Below are 18924 nucleotides of genomic sequence, written 5' to 3'. Positions count from 1 at the left end.
GATATTCAGCAGCATAATATATCCTTACTGATTAGAAGTCAATCAAAATGCAGTATTAAAGGGACAAAAAATCAGATAAAAGTTTTATTTTTTAGAAGTAGAAATTGAAGTAAAAATATTTTGATTTTGAGCTGGCAATGAAAATATAGGATGTAATTTACCAACATCGTTTCTCCTCTTGTTTTCCTGTGATGTTTCTATGTACCTTACTACACCTTCCAGCCTTCCTTCCAAGCAGATTGTAACAGTAGTCAGAATAAATAAAAATGTGTCAGCATATTTAGCAGTGGGAAATTTTCAGTGGGGAATAGTCTTTTTAGGCGAGCATTTTGTGTTAGCTAGCATTATGAAAGAGTTGTGGCCTACTGTCCTGAAAAATATTCTCTTTGGCAGAATCTCAGCATGGTCATCTAAAATCTGCATTTTCCCAGACACTAGCCATTTTAAAAAATCCAAGTTTTGTAAAGCACTTTCCCTTCCTATAGCCATCACAATCTGGAACTGTTTTATGTGCTCTAGAAATGTATTTTCTCAGTCTCTTATCTATTTTTAAAGCCATTGCCACAGACACTAATGAAAACTGGTTTTGAACTCTTAAGACACTTGCATCCAAAGGTTAAAAGGATTTAAATGAAAAGGCTGCTTCCATTTGAACCATCAAAGAAAACTACTCAATTATAATCACAAAATGACAGAATGGTAGAGGTTGGAAGGGATCTCTGGAGGCCATCTGGTGCAACCTGTCCCTGCTCAAGAAGAGCCACCTAGAGCAGCCTACCCAAGACCATCCAGAAAGCTCCTGAATATCTCCAAAAGGGGAGACTCCTGAACTTCTCTGGGCAGCCTGTGTCAGTCCTCTGTCACCCTCACAGGAAATACGTGCTTTCTGGTGGTTAGATGGAACCTCCTGTGTTTCAGTCTGAGCCCATAACCTGCTGTACTTGTGAATTATATCATTGTATCACTTGGAATAAAAACTCACTATTTAGCCAGTCCTGGATTTAAAAAAAAAAAAAAAAAAAAAAAAAAAAACAGAATATGATATAAATAAAAAGTAAAATAAAAATAAATAAAAGTAGTATGGTTTCGGTGGACTCTGAAACACATTCTCCTATGGAGCATGTTAGCAAATTTCTATGCTCTACTAGACAGGAAGCGCAATGGGCATGTTTCTCCATTCCTGTAGTGGGTTTTAGCATGAGAAACCAAAATTACAGGCCATCATTAAAGTTTTTAAACTTTAGCGTATTGTTGTACTCTTTATATTCTGAAAGTTTCTCTTTTTCTTGTTGCTGTTAAAGCGGCGTCCGAGCAGATGGCCAGCAATGAAATTCAGAAGAGGATCTGGACATCCTGCATATGCTGAAGTGGAACCAGTTGGAGAAAAAGAAGGCTTCATTGTATCAGAGCAATGCTAAAATCTTAGGACAGAACACCAGTACTGGCCTACAGGTGTAAGACTTTTACTTTGCATCTCTATAAAGAAAAGGAGCCCTAAGCTGCTGATAGTAAGAAGATTTTGGATAAGCTTGGTTCAGGAAGAAAAACTATCTAAGATACCAGAATACCATTGCACAGTAGTCTTTGTTAGTGGACTGAGACACAATGGTTCATGCAGAACACTTGTCGGTGGACACCTGTGGTGTCAGAACTATGGCACAAGTGCCACATTATTGGCTTTAGGTATGGCGGTGCACAGTAATCAAAAATATAATAAAGCTTTGGTGCACAAGGGGATTACCCTGTGGTTCAAGTGTTCTTCTCTGGTATGTCAAAGACTGAGTGACAAATCTGTACACTTCCAGTGCAAAGAACACTGATAAGTGTTCACAGGTGATTGAGAACATTATCTCAGTGCAAGTGAATAAGAAAAATAAAAGAATTTTCCAATATTTCTACAAACGGCTGTGGAAGTACACTCACTTTTCAATTCTAAAATAGCCTACCCACCTGAGTAAGTGAGCCACAATGTATATGCTTTCAAGGAGTAGTACAATGTTTCTTGTACATTGCTGATCAATATCCTTTCAAACAATTCATGATATACAAACTGATAAGAAATGAAGGCAACAGAGAATTTTACAATGGTGAAATTGTTATTTCATGGGATTTCACAATGAAATTGGGCTCATTTTCAGTTTCAGTGTTCATTAAAATTTAATTACCAGGTTCTTTTCAAGAGAAATCTTTCATTTCTGAGTTGTAGACTAAAGTCAAGGCAATAGATCTTTTTTATCTGATGGTGATGTTATGGACCATTTCTTAGACAACATAATAGAAAAAATATCTGAAGATATAAAACAAATGGGTTTCTATCCTTTGCCATTTCAAAATCTTTCCTGAGAAGCACCACAGACTTCAGTGCACCCCTCCCAGAGATTCAGATAAAAGTGTTATTAAACCCTGCTGATTCATAAAATGATTTTGTTTAATGCACACTGTAGTTGCATAAATATATATATAAATATATTTTTTTTTATAGCTAACACAAGGCAGGCTCTTGTGACTGTTAAGACTGCATTTTTTGTCATTCAGACAAAGGAAATGGATAGCATTACTGCATATTTCCACTGAGTTGTAAAATAATCCTTAATGTTAGAATATTTTTATGTTGTGTGGGGAAGGTGGTTCATGTAGTCGCAATACCATAACCTTTCTGCCTATTGAAACCACTCTTTCTTTAATGTCGACCCTTTCCCTCTATGTACAGGGAAAGACAACACTATAAATTCACAGCATCACAAACAGCTACTCCTTTCATGAAAGGGGTTAGTATATAATGAGACCCAGATCTTCCACACAGCATGGGAATCTAAATGCTTTGATGATCTGGGCCTGAGGTATTAAAATATTAAATTCAGGTATCATACATACATTTCATTGTAGTCATTGACTATCAAATTTTTACATACTATACCAACAGAGATACTTGATGCATTTTAAAGTGAGATATACAAGATTAGCAGTTTCAGATCTCAAGTAGCTAAAAAAAGTTGTTGATACTACCTTATTAGTACAGCTATTTACATTTTCTGTTGATGCTTGTATGGTCTAAATTTGATTACTTGATGCTGTTCAGTTAATAATACTATTTCTTCTGTATTCTTATGTTTTGCGTAACATATTTTTTTCATCTGTTTTACATCATCTAGCATGAGACTGAAACTGTTCAAAACCTAACTGGTATTAATCTGAAGGTACTAACAAACATTCTCTTGAAGCTTAGTGAAAAGTCTGCAGCAAGTATTCTTTTCCATTTGTGTGGGTTTCTGGTAGGCCAGGATTAAATTGCAGGCTGATAATTCTGATAGCAATAACCAAATGTATGCACATACACATTTATCTGGTGGCACTCATTAAAGATATCACTGCACATCATTTAGACACTTAGTTGATGTGCAATATTTACCATCAGGTTTTTTTAGGGATCTTGAAATTCATCAGCTAGGATTGATTGGCCAAATAAAGCAATTGTAGAGCTTCCCTTTGAAGCATGCTGGCATCCTGTTTGAAATCATTCTTATTTCAGAGCATGTCCTGGCAAATTATACTGAAAAATTTTAGAAAAATCTACGGAGTAATGCAATTAGTTCAAGAGATATTTCATACAAGTAAAGAATGTTTATTTTATTATGAGTTTACAGGTTTGCACTTTGATTCACTCATAGTTTTCTTGTTTTACCCATATATGTAATTCATGTCATGCAATAGAGCTTAACAAATGTTTTTAACGTTGTTTAACAAGCACGACAAATTTCAAATTAAATATTTGATTATTTTTGTTCTAAGGCCCTCTTGCACAGGTAAAGGATATTTATTAATATTTGCAAACTAACTTAAATTTCATAGTCCTTATTAAAATAACAGCAATTATTTTTCACTCTTTGTTCACCTCCAATAATTTGGTGGCAGATTTCACAGATGTGTGAGGAGATCTAGTGTACTTCTTTTGATTTTTGCCATGATGTTATATGCTATGGATTATAACATAATGAGTTGCTGGGTTTATTTAATAAGATTGATAGGCCACATGCTTATATCTGATAAGAACTGATATCTGAAGAGGAAAACTCCTGCATACTAATGGAATGTATATTGTCTCATCAGTGTCTGCTTTGATATATTCTGTGGTATGTTCTATTTATCCCAGTAGGCAAAAGTTAATTAAGTAACCTGTTGCTGTTTTGTAATTCCATCTGGTTTTCTAATTTTTTAATAATTAAAAATTGCCACATTAAAAATTATACAAATATAAATCTTTAGAAGGTGTGGTGAAACATTGATATTATCTGACATTCTTACTTTTATCACTTTATAAAACACCAGTATGACTGATCCAGACAAAAAAAGGGTCATATAAACTCCTCCCAGAGACTCAGCTGAAATGTTGTTGAACAACTCAGAAAGAAATTTCTCTCCAGGTCTCTGAAACAGTGGCTTCACCCACATTCTCACTGGTTCTTAATTTATTAAATTTGTTTAAATGTTTCCTTACAGTCTTTTTTTCTAACAGTTATTTTAACTCTTAAACGCTGCCTGTAAATATGTGTACGTCATGTGATTCATGGTGGCATGACTGCAAGATCTCCAGAAAATGGTTTCATATTATTTTCCATTTTCATTTTAAATGTTCCTGTGAACCTGACACTCTCAATGCTGTACTGCTTATACTGTTTCACAGAAAAATGAAAATCTAAAATACAAGGACTCAAAGTACATTACTGAATAACTCTTTAAGATGAATCAATGTGTTTAGATAAATGCATCACACTTTATAATTTTTCAGTATTGTATTCAGACATTAAGAAATGTTGAATCTGTGTGAGAATTGTAATCATACTCACATGTACGCACATATGATGACAGTCTTCTTCAATTGCCTGCCATGTTTCTCAGTGCACCCTTTGGCACATTGAACAGAGAATGGAGGCTGTTTTGAATGCAGCTATTCCATTTATCTTCTCTTTCCTCAAATTTTGTTGCATTCTTTGTTACATACTGTCCAAAACCTTTTTTTTTTTTCATGGACTTTTCTGCATTACCCATTATTTTTACTGGTGGGATATATACCACTTCATTCATTTATATTCTGAGCATCTCTGTTAAGGTTTTTCAGAGGAGGAGAACAAATAAAAGGGGAAAATGCAGGAGGAGAAGGAAGGGAGGAGTGTCAGCATTTGTTACTCAGAATAACCTTCACTCTCTAAGTAAGTAACCTGATTTTTCTTCTGTGTATGGATTCTAGTTAATGCAAATATCTGAAAGTAGATTTTTCTGTTATTGGCTGCATCCTTTGCAAACTTTTTTTCCAGACATTTTAGTCAAACTATTGCTACTGAAACTACTATTCAGTGGAAAACTTTTCCCAGATAAATTTTTTTTAAGCAGCAAAAGGTCTCTCAAAGCAGTTCTCAGGACATGGTTCCTAATTACACCCCTTTAACTAAGCAGGTATTTTTGCCCAGTTAATTGATATAGACTCCTGTTTCTCTGTTGTTTCTCTTGGAAGATAATATAAAGGGATATTGAGTAAGCTCTTCCCTTGCAGTCTGCTTTATTTCCTTTGGAGTATCTCTTTTTATTTGAAGACAAACAAGCTGTTCTCTTACTTGCTAACATTTCTTCAAAAGACACTTAATTTATTGACTGCTTGGGTAGCACAATGTTTCCTCAGACACCTAGAAAGCTGTTTGCAATAAATATCACTCGAGTCTGTCTGGCTTCATTTGGATTGCTGTTTTTGTCATGAGAACATTTTCTTCAGATTTGATAAGCATCAACAAATTTTGTTTTGGAAGGTAGCCAATGATACTGTAATCAGTTTGTCATGTTTGATTGCACACCAGCAATGGTGTCTCTAAGTTTTCCACTTAAAGCTTAAGCCTGATGATGAGGATATCAGAATCACACCTCCACCCTGTTTTTAGTGACAAGATGCAACTTTCCAAAGGAAGAAAGCAGTGTGCCTTTTGTAGATATATGGGTATTTTCACAATGGCCTGTTTCCAGAAGAAATCCTGTTCCTAGAGATAAGTCTGCAACCTCGATTACAAACTGAGTGTGACTGGAAATAAGTAACTCCCTGAGACATAAACCATGCACAGCTGCAATATTGCTGGTATCTGGCATTTGGGGTGCAATCACCTCCAGCGTTCCCCACCCTCTGGGCTGGGGCCTCTCCCCATTTGCCCACACAGGCTGCAGGCCAAGTGAAAGTCAGGGCAGGAGGCACATGGAGGGCTACAGATCCTACTCCCTGAGAGTAATGAAGTTGATGGTGCCTTGTCTTAGAGTTCTTCACTGTGGAAAACGTGAGAGATCTCCTGCTATCCCCTGCCTTGCCAGCTCTGAGGATGAACAAAGTGTCTCAGCCTCCTCAGCAGCTGACAAGAAAGGAAACAGGAAGCATGGACATGGTCTGGTGCTCTGCAGCCATGCAACATTTCACACTCACCCACCTCTTACAGCTGTTGCCAATGGCATGTTTTAGATTTCAAGTGTTTTGGACAAAAGTAGTGAAAAATGCAGGTATGACAAGAAGAAATCTGTTTTCATGAAGATGATACAATAAAGTTATATTGTGCTATTTCACTCAGTATCTCCAGCAATACCAACAAGCATTCTGTAGTAAGGATCAGATAGAGCTCCCTGTAACAATCCTTTCCCACCCGAAGTAAGTGTGAGCTCATCAGTTGAAGACGGCAGTGCTGAGGAATGACTTGGCCTGCAGGCTGCTGCCTTAAGGGAACTGGGCAAGAGAAGGAGCCCAGTGGGAGCTGACAGAGACCACAGTGAGGAAAGAAAAATGATTGTCCTTAAGGAAAAAAGTGAAATCTTGGAGATTTAAATTGTAAGCAAATTCATAACTATTAAATTTGAGAGGAGACAAGCACATACATCTGCTGTAGGAGTTACCACTCCCTGTCACTCATTACCTAAGAGACAACCAAGGCAACTGTTGTCTGCTGATCAGTGAGCTGGAGTTTGCTGCATGTCCCTCTTGTCCATTCAGCTGCGCTCTTCTGTACTGACTAGTTCAGTGCTCTGGGTTACACTGCTGTGACTAGCTATCAATCAGTTTAAAAAAACTCCTAACAAACATCTAACATTTTAGCAAACGATGTAAATTTTCCCTACTGGAGTGACTTTGGCATGTAAAGTGCTTGGCACATATCAAGACCTGGCTGAGTTATCCTACATAGCTGTAACCTCGAGATCCAGAACAAGAAGCACACAATACACCTTTAAAACTTGTCAAGAACAATGATCACAGCAGAGAGCTCACAGCAACATCCACCTCCACTCAGAGCTAGCAGTGGTATCTGACCCCTCCTAGAGACTAAGTCTAGCAGTTAGATCATTCAACCGTGAGGTGATAGATGCAACTCTGAGCCTGAGGAACATGAGGGGTCTCATTGCCCAGGAAAGCACCCTGTCTAAGCTACAGTCACTTCCCACAGATTCTGCCCCCCTGCCCAGGTGCAGCACAAAGGTACTTTGGCTCAAAAAGAGAGAGGGAGTCTGGGACTCAATTAGTCAACACCTGACTGTTAAAGGTGTGTGCTGAGGCTCAAGGAGTGTACTAGGTCCTGTAGTAAAGGCTTCACTTGAATTGTAGGAAGCAGTTTCAGGTTGTGGCTCTGGCTCTGGCTCAAACATACACTTGAATTATGAACGTGGGATTAACAAAATCTGCAAGATGTAGATTTCCAGAGACATTGTTATTCTGCTATCTACACCTTAGGCATAGAAACCCTTGCCTTGTATGTCATGTCATTCTTCATTAGCCCCACCTTGAAGAATCTTTCCTCTAGCGTACAGATTTGTGTCTGTTATTTGCAAGGGAATTTCATTCCCGGAGCTGATGTAGAAGTCTTTGCAGGTCATTCCCTGACTTGCTTGGTGTGAGGACACATAAAGCATTACTGCAGGATGCTGAGATATTGGTGATGAGCATTAATAGGAACAAAGAACACACATGCAAAGCAAAGTAAAGCAAAGCAAAAAACTCCACTCCTTGCTGCAAAAGACAAAATCCTGAGCAAGGCACCAATGAAGTTAAAAGCTACAAAGTGCTGCTGTGCATAGGATAGTCTAGTCCGTGTGTGTTCTAATCATTTAGCACAGCCACCTTGTTTGTACTTCAGGAACTAGATGATGTATGGAGCTTCTACTTGTCTGGTCTGTATATTCTTTTCAGCCGCTGCCTGTTGCAAGTGAGAAATTCATGAGTGTTTCTCCTTCTAGGATACTTTACACGCAAAATTGAGTTTTGCAGACGTGCTTGTTTTATCAGCTGTCCCTGTATTGAAGTAGTAACCATACTTTGCCCTGGGTTTTTGTTCCTTCTTTCTTCCTGCAATGGGTATTAGTAGTACAGTATGTAGAAAGATCAACAGAAGCACTACAAAATTAATGCCAGTTGCTACAAGCAGTAATGGAAAAAGAATGAACAAAACAACTCTCAAACAGTACTCACCACATCTACCAGCATTCAGCGATTTTCATGAAAATTGCTGTAGAATGATGTTGTGTTAAATAGGCAGCAGTACATTTGCTCTAAATAAAGACGTATTTCATTTTCTGAGGAATTATAAACAGCAGCCTCAAATGTTAATAAAAAACGAAGTTTTTCATTAAGTATAATAATAAAAATGCCTGCACTACTGTTTTTTTAATAATTTGCTAATTACATGTGCAGTGCCAGCACCTGTTGTGCTGTGTATTATCAGTAAAAGCATTCCATATCTTAAAATTAATCTTCAATATTTCATTAATTTAATATTTGGCTGAAAGCATTGCAAATATTTCAAACACTCAAGGGGAAAAAAAGCACACATTTTGCAGCTACTTGTAAATAACAATAAAAAATTGTAGGTAAAGCAAAAATACAGATGTCCTTTTACATATTTGACTCAAAAAACAATAATCCCAGAAGTATGAAGGAGAAAAAAAAAGGGAGGGGGGAGGATGTTTAAAAATACTGCAAATCCTGTTTCTTCATGACCAATCCTATCCCCTTGACTTCAGTGTTCAAATGAAGAACATCCTAGAGAGCTATCCTCAATAGCGGATATATTTTTGGCAATGTTTAGTTCCCTTCTGCCAATACTGAGTTAGAATAAGAAATCTATTAAGAGTTATCCATTACTGAATACAAAAGTAGAGAGTTTCAGCTGACCAACACCTCCAAGGGAGGCAAAGAAATCCATGCATTGCTCACCCTGTACAGAGAAATAGAATGGCATGCACAGGCACCTTATTGAATTTTATGAATTAGCCAAATTGATTTGGACAATGCTTTCTTCCTATAGAAAAGACACATCAGCTATTGGAAAAAGGATGACTACACCTCTGCCTCTACAGAACAACTAGAACTACTACAGAACATCCCCCACTTCCCAAAAACAAACAAACCAACAAAATCTCAGCTAATTCTTTACAGCATTTGAAATGAATGATTTATGAACAAATTTAGCTTAAGGACTGGGGGGTGGTGTGCTGGTGGATTTGAAGTGGGAATTACTGGACAACTTTAGCACAGCATTCTTGAAAATAAAGGATAGATTAAGCATCTGTGTCAGAGAGGCATTAGAGCCAAAATGGAACTAATTCCATGAAATACTGCTCATAAATGTAAGTGCTGCTTTAGCTCTTGCTTGCTTTTTTTTTCCCCAAGGGGTTATGTAACACAATTTATAACTTTACTCAGGATGATAATTTCTGTCATACTCATATACATGACTTTGGCGGAGACAAACACAATTCCTTACAGAAAAACTTTGCTGGCAACCAGTGTAAATCCTTGCTTTGAAATGCATTAAAATGCATTAAAAGGAGAAATAGAAATCCAACTCACACAGGGAATTTTCTGATCTGATGCCTGCCCACACAGACATCAAAAGAGAGAGCAGGTTGCTGTGGAAATGAGCACATCCTCACAACAACAGACAGTTGGAGAAATGGCCACTGTAGACCAGCTCAGAAAACAGCTGACAGCTAGTTGTCAGTGCACGCAAAAGCAACAGGCTGTGCTTCACGAAGTGGGGACATGCACCAGCAACTGGTTTTCATCAGTGATGCACATCAGCCATGGCCATCAGCCACCTCTGCATTCATGACAACAGAGAAAGAAATCCTAAAGACGTAAGATATGCTCTTCCCACAGACCATCCTTTTTATTGGTGGTTCTGGTGGTTTTACAAGTGGAAATGAAGAACTCCTCACTTTATCATTGATCTCAAAAACCCAGTCATAAATGGCAATGCAAACTCCAGCCCCTGTTGTTAACAGTGAGAACTGACCTTGACAAGACGTGGATCACTGAAGTGTGTTTCCAGCATCCACCTTATTATCACAGCAGTGGAAAAAGAGAATAGCAGGAAGCAGAGCAGCCATGCATAAGGGAAACACAGCAAAACGATTCCTTTTCCTATAGAAAAAGGTGGAGGTCAATTTACTGCCTACTTAAACTTTTTTTGCTTTCTGACTGTTATTTACAGTGCTAGCCAGGACAGAAATTTTCAGTGATTTGATAAAAATTCCCTAAGCAAAAATACAATTACCCTTACCCCTCTCAGTAGAGTTCAGCAGATAAATGACCCAAATGAAGCCAAAGATACAAGTTCTTTCTGTACAAGTACTTTGAAACATCCAAAAAATATTAAAATGTACACACTAAAAATGTCTCAGTCATTTTTTTTTTTTAATCCGTATTCTTAAATCTGAATTGTAATGGGAAGCCCACGGATCCTCCCAAGGAGAGCTCAAACCTGTGTGATAAATACACATTACACAAATGGTCTGCTAGGAAGTATATTAACTTTACAAAGGCTCGGCCCAGTAATATTACAGATGTCATGCCTCCAATACCAAATTGAAACACGGGCAAAGGAAGTTCCTATCTGCTCATTTTTTACCATGGTGCAACTGTAAAAAAAGTTGTTTATGGGTATAAAATTTAACCGGAAAGCCTGAGCTTTCCAGTTCTCAAGTTCATCTTCCCTTGTCTGCTTTTATGTGTACAACACTGCAAACTGCAAAGTATAACCCAATTTCTGCAGTACTGGCAAGTCAGAAAGGGAGTGTGGGCAATTAAAAGCACAGAAGAGGAGAAAGTAGTGTCTAATTCAATATCAAACTCAAAAATCTAAGTGTTTGACTGGCAGTAGCAAATCTGAATATTCTCCATCTCCAGATTTGCAGGCATAGCAGAAAGTAATGAGATCTCTGTGCAGGACAACCCGTGGAGGAATACAGAAGCACTGCATGTGAACAGAGCCAGGTTTTCAAGAATCATTGGCAAATGTTAGTTGATAGGAAAAAAAAAGAAAAAAAAAGAAGAGAGCTAGTATTTCCTCTTAAGAATTTCCTAGTATTGATCATACATTGACCAACAAATGCCCCTCTAATTCCATAGTGAAATCCCTCTATTTCTCACATGAAATTACTTGAGATTCATGTTGCCAGTTTAATTTTGTTTAAAGTGTTGATTGGATAATTAATACTTTGAGATCTATCTTGCAATCCTGAGTACTGCAGAAGTTGTTTCCAAAAAAATGGGTATAAATCAGATTACAAAAAAAATTAAATGGAAAGAGATTTCTAGTGTTCCCGGACTGCAACATGGATGAAAATGAGAATTTCAAAAATCCATCCTGTTCCTCATTACAATGGAACCAAAAGTGAGATAATGCATCTGGCATGTGTATTAACAAGAAATGGGGCAGAGAGAACACTGGGTGCATTTATGGGCTCATAGATAGCAAACGAAATGGCTAAATTAGTTAGTTTACCATAAAATTGTATCTCTCACTTTAGTGAAATGAAACACATGGGAATAATTTTACCTGAGAGGAACGTGTATATTGCAAAAGCTTGTTAAAAATGCATTAAAAAAAAAAAAAAAAAAAAAAAAAAGGAAAAAAGGTAAAATGAACATGTAAATCTACTAATTTAAAATACCTTAAAAAATGTAAAACTCAAACTAGTTTAGTAACATATTTTAATCAAATCCTTTTTATCTTTTGACAACCATCTTACCTGAAGAATTTTTTTCTCTGTAAACAGATGAATCAGTGCTGCTGTGTTTATATTCTTCCTTGCATTTGATTTCTGACTTTTTTTCACTTTGTATACCAAGGTTGCTTATAGCATTATGAATTAGGCTCTTTAAAGAAAAGAAATCCATATGAAACATATGATACAATGAAATCCATTTCTTTGTTTCTTACTAGAGTTGATTACTCATAAATAGATATCACCAAAATACCTTCTAATAAGACTTTGTGAATATCCAACCTGATTGAAAACTTGTAGTTATGCTCTAAACTATTTCCCCCCAAAACTGCAGCATCATACCAGACCAAATTCATATTTGTAATCGGCTCACAACATGGATGAATATGTCCATTGGGTATGCTGCCAACTTCAAATGAGATGTGCCAATTCACACAGCTGAGGCTCTGAAACAGTAACTTGACAGAAAACTCAATAAAATTCTCTTTAGAAATTATCATTCCAAACTAATGTAGAATCATAACATAAAGTGTCTGGTAAAAGTATCATTGTGAGTATCCATATCTTTTGTCCCTGGTAATTGCAGACATTTTATTTTATTTTAGAAAATGAACCTAATTGCATCTTTTACTAAATACTGGCCTTCAAAAGTCACTGGTGGTCTTCGAAGGTCAATATGACTATTCTCTATATACTGACTGAATAATACAGGTCACATAAGGCTAAGAGCCAATGTCAGTGATCTGGGCTGGCTGATTGTTTTCCTTTACTGCCTTGAGTAATACCTGTGCATTTTGATTGCTCTCAGTGGATTTGCTCACATTTAACACTCGTCCAGGAACTAGGCTGCAGGAAACAATCTGCTGATGAGGTGTGAGCGGGGATAAAATCCAGCTTGCACGATTTTACTGCCTTAGCAAATTGTGCTGCCTGGAGCAAATGGATTATTACAAACTCATCCCACCTAATATATATAGATGATCTAAACAGAGAACCAAATCTATTGAATAAGAAGGGGTCATTTTTACACAACACTTTGTCACAACCTGCCCTTACTTAGAAAAATAAAAGTGATAGGCAAGGTGTTATACGCTGTTAATAAGATTTTCAGACAACCAGAAATAGCTGGAATGTCCTGATGATCTGATTCATAAAATTTACCCCCTGCATCTATAAAGCCCAGTAAATGTGTGGGTCTATGATTTTCTTTAATCTATTCATTTTTATTATAAGCAGATGTTTCAAGCTGAGCACTTCATGGTGATTATATATGGCAACTCTCATGTGACTTAAGTAGTGGGGCTTCTAGCATCATGTCTTTTAAAACTGTCAGGTTTTCTCTAAGGAATATTTAGTAAAATGCTGATTCCTTAGTTAAATGATGCAAGGCTCAGAAGATATGACAGTGTCTCAGATTCCCACACGTACTGCCCAATGCATGTTAAGCTTTTGCAGGTTTGGGTTCACTGATAAGAAGCAAATAAAATTGGTATTGGTATCTGAAAAAACTGTTGTTTATTCCCCTCCTGCTTACAGAGAAGCACAAGAGGTTCTCAAATGGAATGTAAACATAGTGTGTACTTGCTCCCACACTCACCTTACAGCTCTACTGCAATGCATTTTTCTAGCTGCAATCATGAGTGGACAGACACACTTTCAGTCATTTTTGCTGTTGCCTCTAGCTGTGATTAAGCTGGGGATGTAGCAACCCTTTTTGTGATTGCTGTAGATTGTTCATTTCAGGAAATTTGACTTTCCACTCAAGGATATTTCATGTTTGCTATGACTGAGCAGAGGCTATTGCAGACATTGATGATTTTTAGTTATTTTTCTGACCACAGGCCTTCACTCATTCCAGCTTCCCTATTCAAAATCAAAATGTCATTCTGTCCAGAAAAGGCAAAATTTATTATTGTTCTGGTAGAAATGCACCTTTTCTCATTTGTTTTATGGAACAGTTTTTGAAATATTTTGCTGAGTCTTGAGAGAGGAAAAAAAAACAAAGACACTTCCGAGTGTTCTGTTTTGACCCAGGTATTCATGCAATGAAACCAATGAATAACTATGCAAATACTATGTCAGTGATTTAGGCTAAGCCTCTCTTCAAATCATCTCAAGTCTGAAACCACAAAGGCCTAAACCTCCTGTATCTGTGAAGCCAACGTCCAACCAGCTCTTTTTCCTCACATGAGCCTAATCGCACAAGTCTGTCTCAAGACTATCATAGAATGATAGAATGGCTTCGGTTGGAAGGATTTGAAAGATCATCCAGTCCCACACCCCCTGCTGTGGGCAGAGTTGACAACTGCTGGATGAAGATCAGGTTACCTTTAACTGTAATGGTTACCACTAAATCATATTTTCTCTCACATATCACATCTTAACATAAAATTTCTTTTTGACAAGGGACGCATACAGTGCACTTTGAAGGCATGTCTCACCTGAGCTGGTATGCCCATTTTGTGTGGAATAGCATCATGTAAAGAAACTCTCTTCTTCCCTGTAGTGCAGCAATTGAGCAACAGTAGCTCATGTATTTACCATGAGTGTAAAGGTTCCCAGCTGTAAGTTTCACTGAAGTTACAGCCATAGAGACATACATAGGAGTATTCACCAAGTGTTTTTTCGGAGGATACAGAGTTTTCTTTTGGAACACAGTTTCCTCTGTTTAAAGTTTTGTTGCTGCATTGTGAACCAACAAACTGTAAGATGAAATCAAAACCAGTCACACACGAAAAAATGCAATCATATTTTCTTCTAGCTTTAAAAACTTCAGATGTATTCTTTATTTTTGTCAAATATGAAACAACTACAAGGCTAACAGAATGAAATACATTACCAAGTTGAGGATTTTTTCATTCCAATTAAGTATGTATGTATAATCAAACAATGGTTGTTCTCTTTCCTCACGTAACTTGTAGTAGTCTCTTTTATTTCTTCTGCTTTCCTTTGCTGTATTCTGAATTCTAAACAAACATCAAGACAATGTAACATACTGTATGACTCTGAACCTTCACTTTCAGAAGATGAAAGAGATTTCACGTCATAGCTGCTATAAAATTATAATTCATTGAAATTCAATCATACGTATGTTGTAACACTGATCTTTTTATGGCTTTCTGAAGGCTTCTGCTAGAAGATTTATAGCATGTGTTACACTACTTTTCAGTCCTTCAATGTTTTAATGTCAGAAAGTTTCTGACCTTTAAAGAGCAAACTTTGAGACATTTATTAACACCTTGTCATTCTAGCTCACCACTGTTTCCATGCTCATCAGTCTTGCTCATCTGCAAGTGCCTGCATGAGAGTGAAAATGGTAACCAAGGTTGTTTTGTTCCCAAATGTCCTTCACACACATACTTATAACTCTTCCAGAATACTAGGAGATCTTCTTTGCGCAATGGTACTGTTCTGTTCTTCTCCCTTTTGTACTCCACTCACTCATACATCCTGAGGTATATTAAGTTTCCAGAGAAGTTTAATAAGTGCAGTTACCAATTTGTGCAGAAAGGAAAAACTGTGTGTCAGCAGTGTTCTGAAATGTGTATACAAATCTCACAGAGCATTCTTTATAGCCTGTCCAGATTATACATTGCTTTTACATTCCAATTAATCTGATTACTACTAGAGCAGATATAATTTGGTATAAAAGTCTACAACATTCTAATACTTGATGATTTATGGTGAAATTAATGACTGTGTATATCTCAGAAGAAAAAAACAGCACAAAATAAATCAATGTAATGTTCATCTTAACAGTCTCTCACCTTTAGTAGCCCCTGGACAACAATACTGAGTAACAGATGTGGACAACACCATATCATGTTCCCTCTGTCAAAGGTCTATAAGAAGGGCTACTACCTTTGACTGAGTCATGGTGGTGAGTCTCACTGAAAAATACTTTACATATTACCCACAAGTTACTGATTCAGGACACTAATATAGACACAAATAAATCAAATATTTTCAATTTTAGTCACACTTAGGGCAAAGAAAAAGTTTATGTTCTGAATTACAATTCTGTACTCTCCTAAAAGCCAGGAAGGACTTAACTGTTGCTTGAAGGAAACAATTGCAAGAAATAATATGACCTTCATTTATTCATATTAGTTTGTATGTTGATGAACTAAGCACTACTAGTTACTCAGTTTTGATACACTATGTAGCAATAGCAACAAACTTTTTCTAATGAGCAGTGGAAACCATTCCATAGCAACATACTGTCTATAGCCAGAGTTCACTTTCAGAGTTGCTTTAAAGCTATTGACTTTGAGCCTGTATTAAAAAAAATACGGTGAAATTTTAATATCTCCTTTGACAAACAAAACCTATAATTTCTATGTCTCCCAGCACTCTCCAGTACAAGACTTTTTTTCTGCTCATACACCTGTCATCTTCCTTTTTTTTTTTTTTTTTTTTTTTCTCCAAATATTCAAGTATTTGGTGATCCTTTTCTTCTTCCTTCCTTTCAAAAGGAAGTTGCATTAAAAGCATTTAAAATCCCTGGAAAGCTTGTAGATTTCTTTAACTGTTCAGCCTTTATTCATCTGAAATACTTAATTAATTTGAATATAGATTTCAGCTAAAGGAAAATACTATAAAGCTTACCTACTAAAAAGAAGCAATAATGGACATTTATTTAACAGATGCACTATGAAAGCTGGTATAGAGAAACTTATGTTTGATAATAGATGATAATTTATGCTCGGTACCTGCTTTAAAGGACTTATTATTCAAAACCAAAGATGTTACATGTAGTTAAAGGATGTTCTCCCCCAGATGTCTGAATAAAATTCTGAGCATAATCTTACTTAGAAGGTCCTGATTGTTCAGTACTAGAGATGATGTGTGTCTAATTCTGAATTTCCACAATGAGAGATTTTAATAGTCCAGGTCTTCTTGGTCTGAGCCTCAGTTTAGGATTTGTTTGCTCATGGCATTCACTTATAAAACACAAGACTGGGAGATGTAAGTTCAGTTTCAATCACTGTACAAAGGGTCTGCTTTTCCAAAGAGGCTGGAGAAAGGCTATTGAGGAAGTGGATGAATGTTAGGTTGCAGCTTGAAAGTGGACTCCAAACTTGAGGCAAGAAGAAGGGAAGACGCGAGATGTGTAGATGTACAGAGATTCACATGCCCAAAGATCTGGCTGACTGTGAGAAAGAAAAACATTCCTTCACTCCTAAACACTCACTCTTACAGATACCTCTTGCTCATACTATCCCCTTCTCATCCTACCAGACTTCCCAATTGCCCTTCCCAGCATACTATTCCTAACTTTCCATATGCCATTTCCAACACAAAACTGAATTTATCCCTCTAAGGATGAGACAAAAAAATTTCTGTATCATGTGAAACCAGAAGACTTTGAGTCGACTCCAATCTAATTTATATCTGGTGCAACTCAATGAAAGCCTGCAGAGTACACTGGGAATGCATTTGTTCTGGTGCATTCACTGCACAAAATTTAGAACATAATACAGAACATTTTTATTTTATTTATTTTATTTTTTAATTCTGAGTCATATCATTATTTCCAAGGCTAAGTCATAACTTGCCATACCTGGCAAATCATATTGCCATACCACATTTATTCTGTCAAAGAGCTATTTTGTTTTTCATTTATCTCCATCTATCTCCTGGGATAAAAATAAATTCTGGAAACTGAGTCAGTACAGCACATAGTGAGAATCAGCTTAGATATACCTGTTAAAAAAAAAATACTAACACAGGAGGTCTCAAATCCCAGTGGATATTCCTGTAATAAACCCCAAGCTTCCCTATTGGTTTTGCAGCCCTGCAACTTGCTCTGTTCTTTCACTATGTTATGAAAGTCTCTCAGTTTGGGCCCTTCTTTTGTTTTTCAGCTACAGTCTTTTTTTAATACATATTTCATCAAACATTTTTTCACAGTTCAGAAATTGTTTTGCCACTTTGCCTATCAGCCTACATGTTATTTGTCTATATGTACATTTTTTCATTTTGTCTGCCAATTCATCTTGCTGTTCACCCTCCTTCTTCAATATAAATACACCCATTTTCCCTTCTTCCCTCTCCAGCTTTTCCATAAGGAAAAAGATGCCCAGCTATATAGGTTTTCAAGAGCTGTCTAGCAGGCAGGAAACTTGCAGAAAATGTGACATGGTGAAAGCAGAGCAGTAAACACTTTTTTTTAGTTTTTCTCCCATTTATACTATTCACCATTCAGGCGGAGGATATGCATGTAAAGATTTTTCTTCTCTCAAGTATTCTTTCTTGTGATATTTTAGTTCGTCAGCAGAGAGTTCATGTGTCAAACACAAGTATATACCATATGCAGACAAAGATACATCCAACTGCAAGCACAGTATCAAAAATCTGAGTTGCTGTCTTCAGTGTTCAAAGATCACTGGTAGGTTTTCCCTAAAAGTGAAAAACTTTAAATCTGCCATTGTCAGTTAAAGTCTAGACTAAGAAATTAAACACAGTTTATACATTCTTCCATTCCATTTCAATATTCTTAACTGTTTTGGAAACTATGAATTCTGAAGGAATTTGTAACCTCCAACAGATTCATAGAATTAAGGCCAAGGAGCTCTAATAATAATATAGTCTGTTACTGTATGGGAACTGCTAAGTCATGGCCTGAACCAGTGATTAAGCACTTGGTGAAGGGGCCTAGCCAGCACTGGGAGCACAGGTGAATTGCTTTCACCTGTGCAAATGGAAGGGGGTGGAACCAGACTTCGCTGCTGTAAGGAAAGGATCTCTACTTGAAGTTTCCTTCTGTGGGTGTATTTGATGAGCCCTGATCCTTAGACAGGTAAGCAAATCTTTCTTTAAGTGGCTTGTTACTGTCACCCTTTTTTGGGTAATTTAGAACTGGTTATCTGCAATTGCCTTTTCCTGCAGTTATTAAATGATTAT

General features: G+C 36.8%; 1 protein-coding gene and 1 long non-coding RNA gene across 4 annotated transcripts in view; one reads left to right on the top strand and one right to left on the bottom strand.

Annotated features, from left to right (window-relative positions):
- Nucleotides 1-4256, top strand: part of PLXDC2 (plexin domain containing 2) — a 234730-nt gene extending 230474 nt beyond the window's left edge. For all 3 annotated transcript variants that reach the window (XM_418613.8, XM_046938254.1, XM_040691787.2), the window contains one exon: nucleotides 1302-4256. In XM_418613.8, coding sequence (XP_418613.3) covers nucleotides 1302-1418 — 117 coding nt within the window. In that variant the 3' untranslated portion in view covers nucleotides 1419-4256. The remainder of the gene's footprint in view (nucleotides 1-1301) is intronic.
- A 2668-nt stretch (nucleotides 4257-6924) lies between these two features.
- Nucleotides 6925-18924, bottom strand: part of LOC107052622 — a 42518-nt gene continuing 30518 nt past the window's right edge. The window contains exon 5 of the long non-coding RNA XR_005856222.2: nucleotides 6925-17171. This is a non-coding gene — a long non-coding RNA (uncharacterized LOC107052622). The remainder of the gene's footprint in view (nucleotides 17172-18924) is intronic.

Source organism: Gallus gallus, chromosome 2, assembly GCF_016699485.2.
Source record: "Gallus gallus isolate bGalGal1 chromosome 2, bGalGal1.mat.broiler.GRCg7b, whole genome shotgun sequence".
Classification (NCBI taxonomy): Eukaryota; Metazoa; Chordata; class Aves; order Galliformes; family Phasianidae; genus Gallus; species Gallus gallus.
Note: the sequence above shows the minus strand (reverse complement) of the source record. Positions and strands in the feature narration are given on the sequence as shown.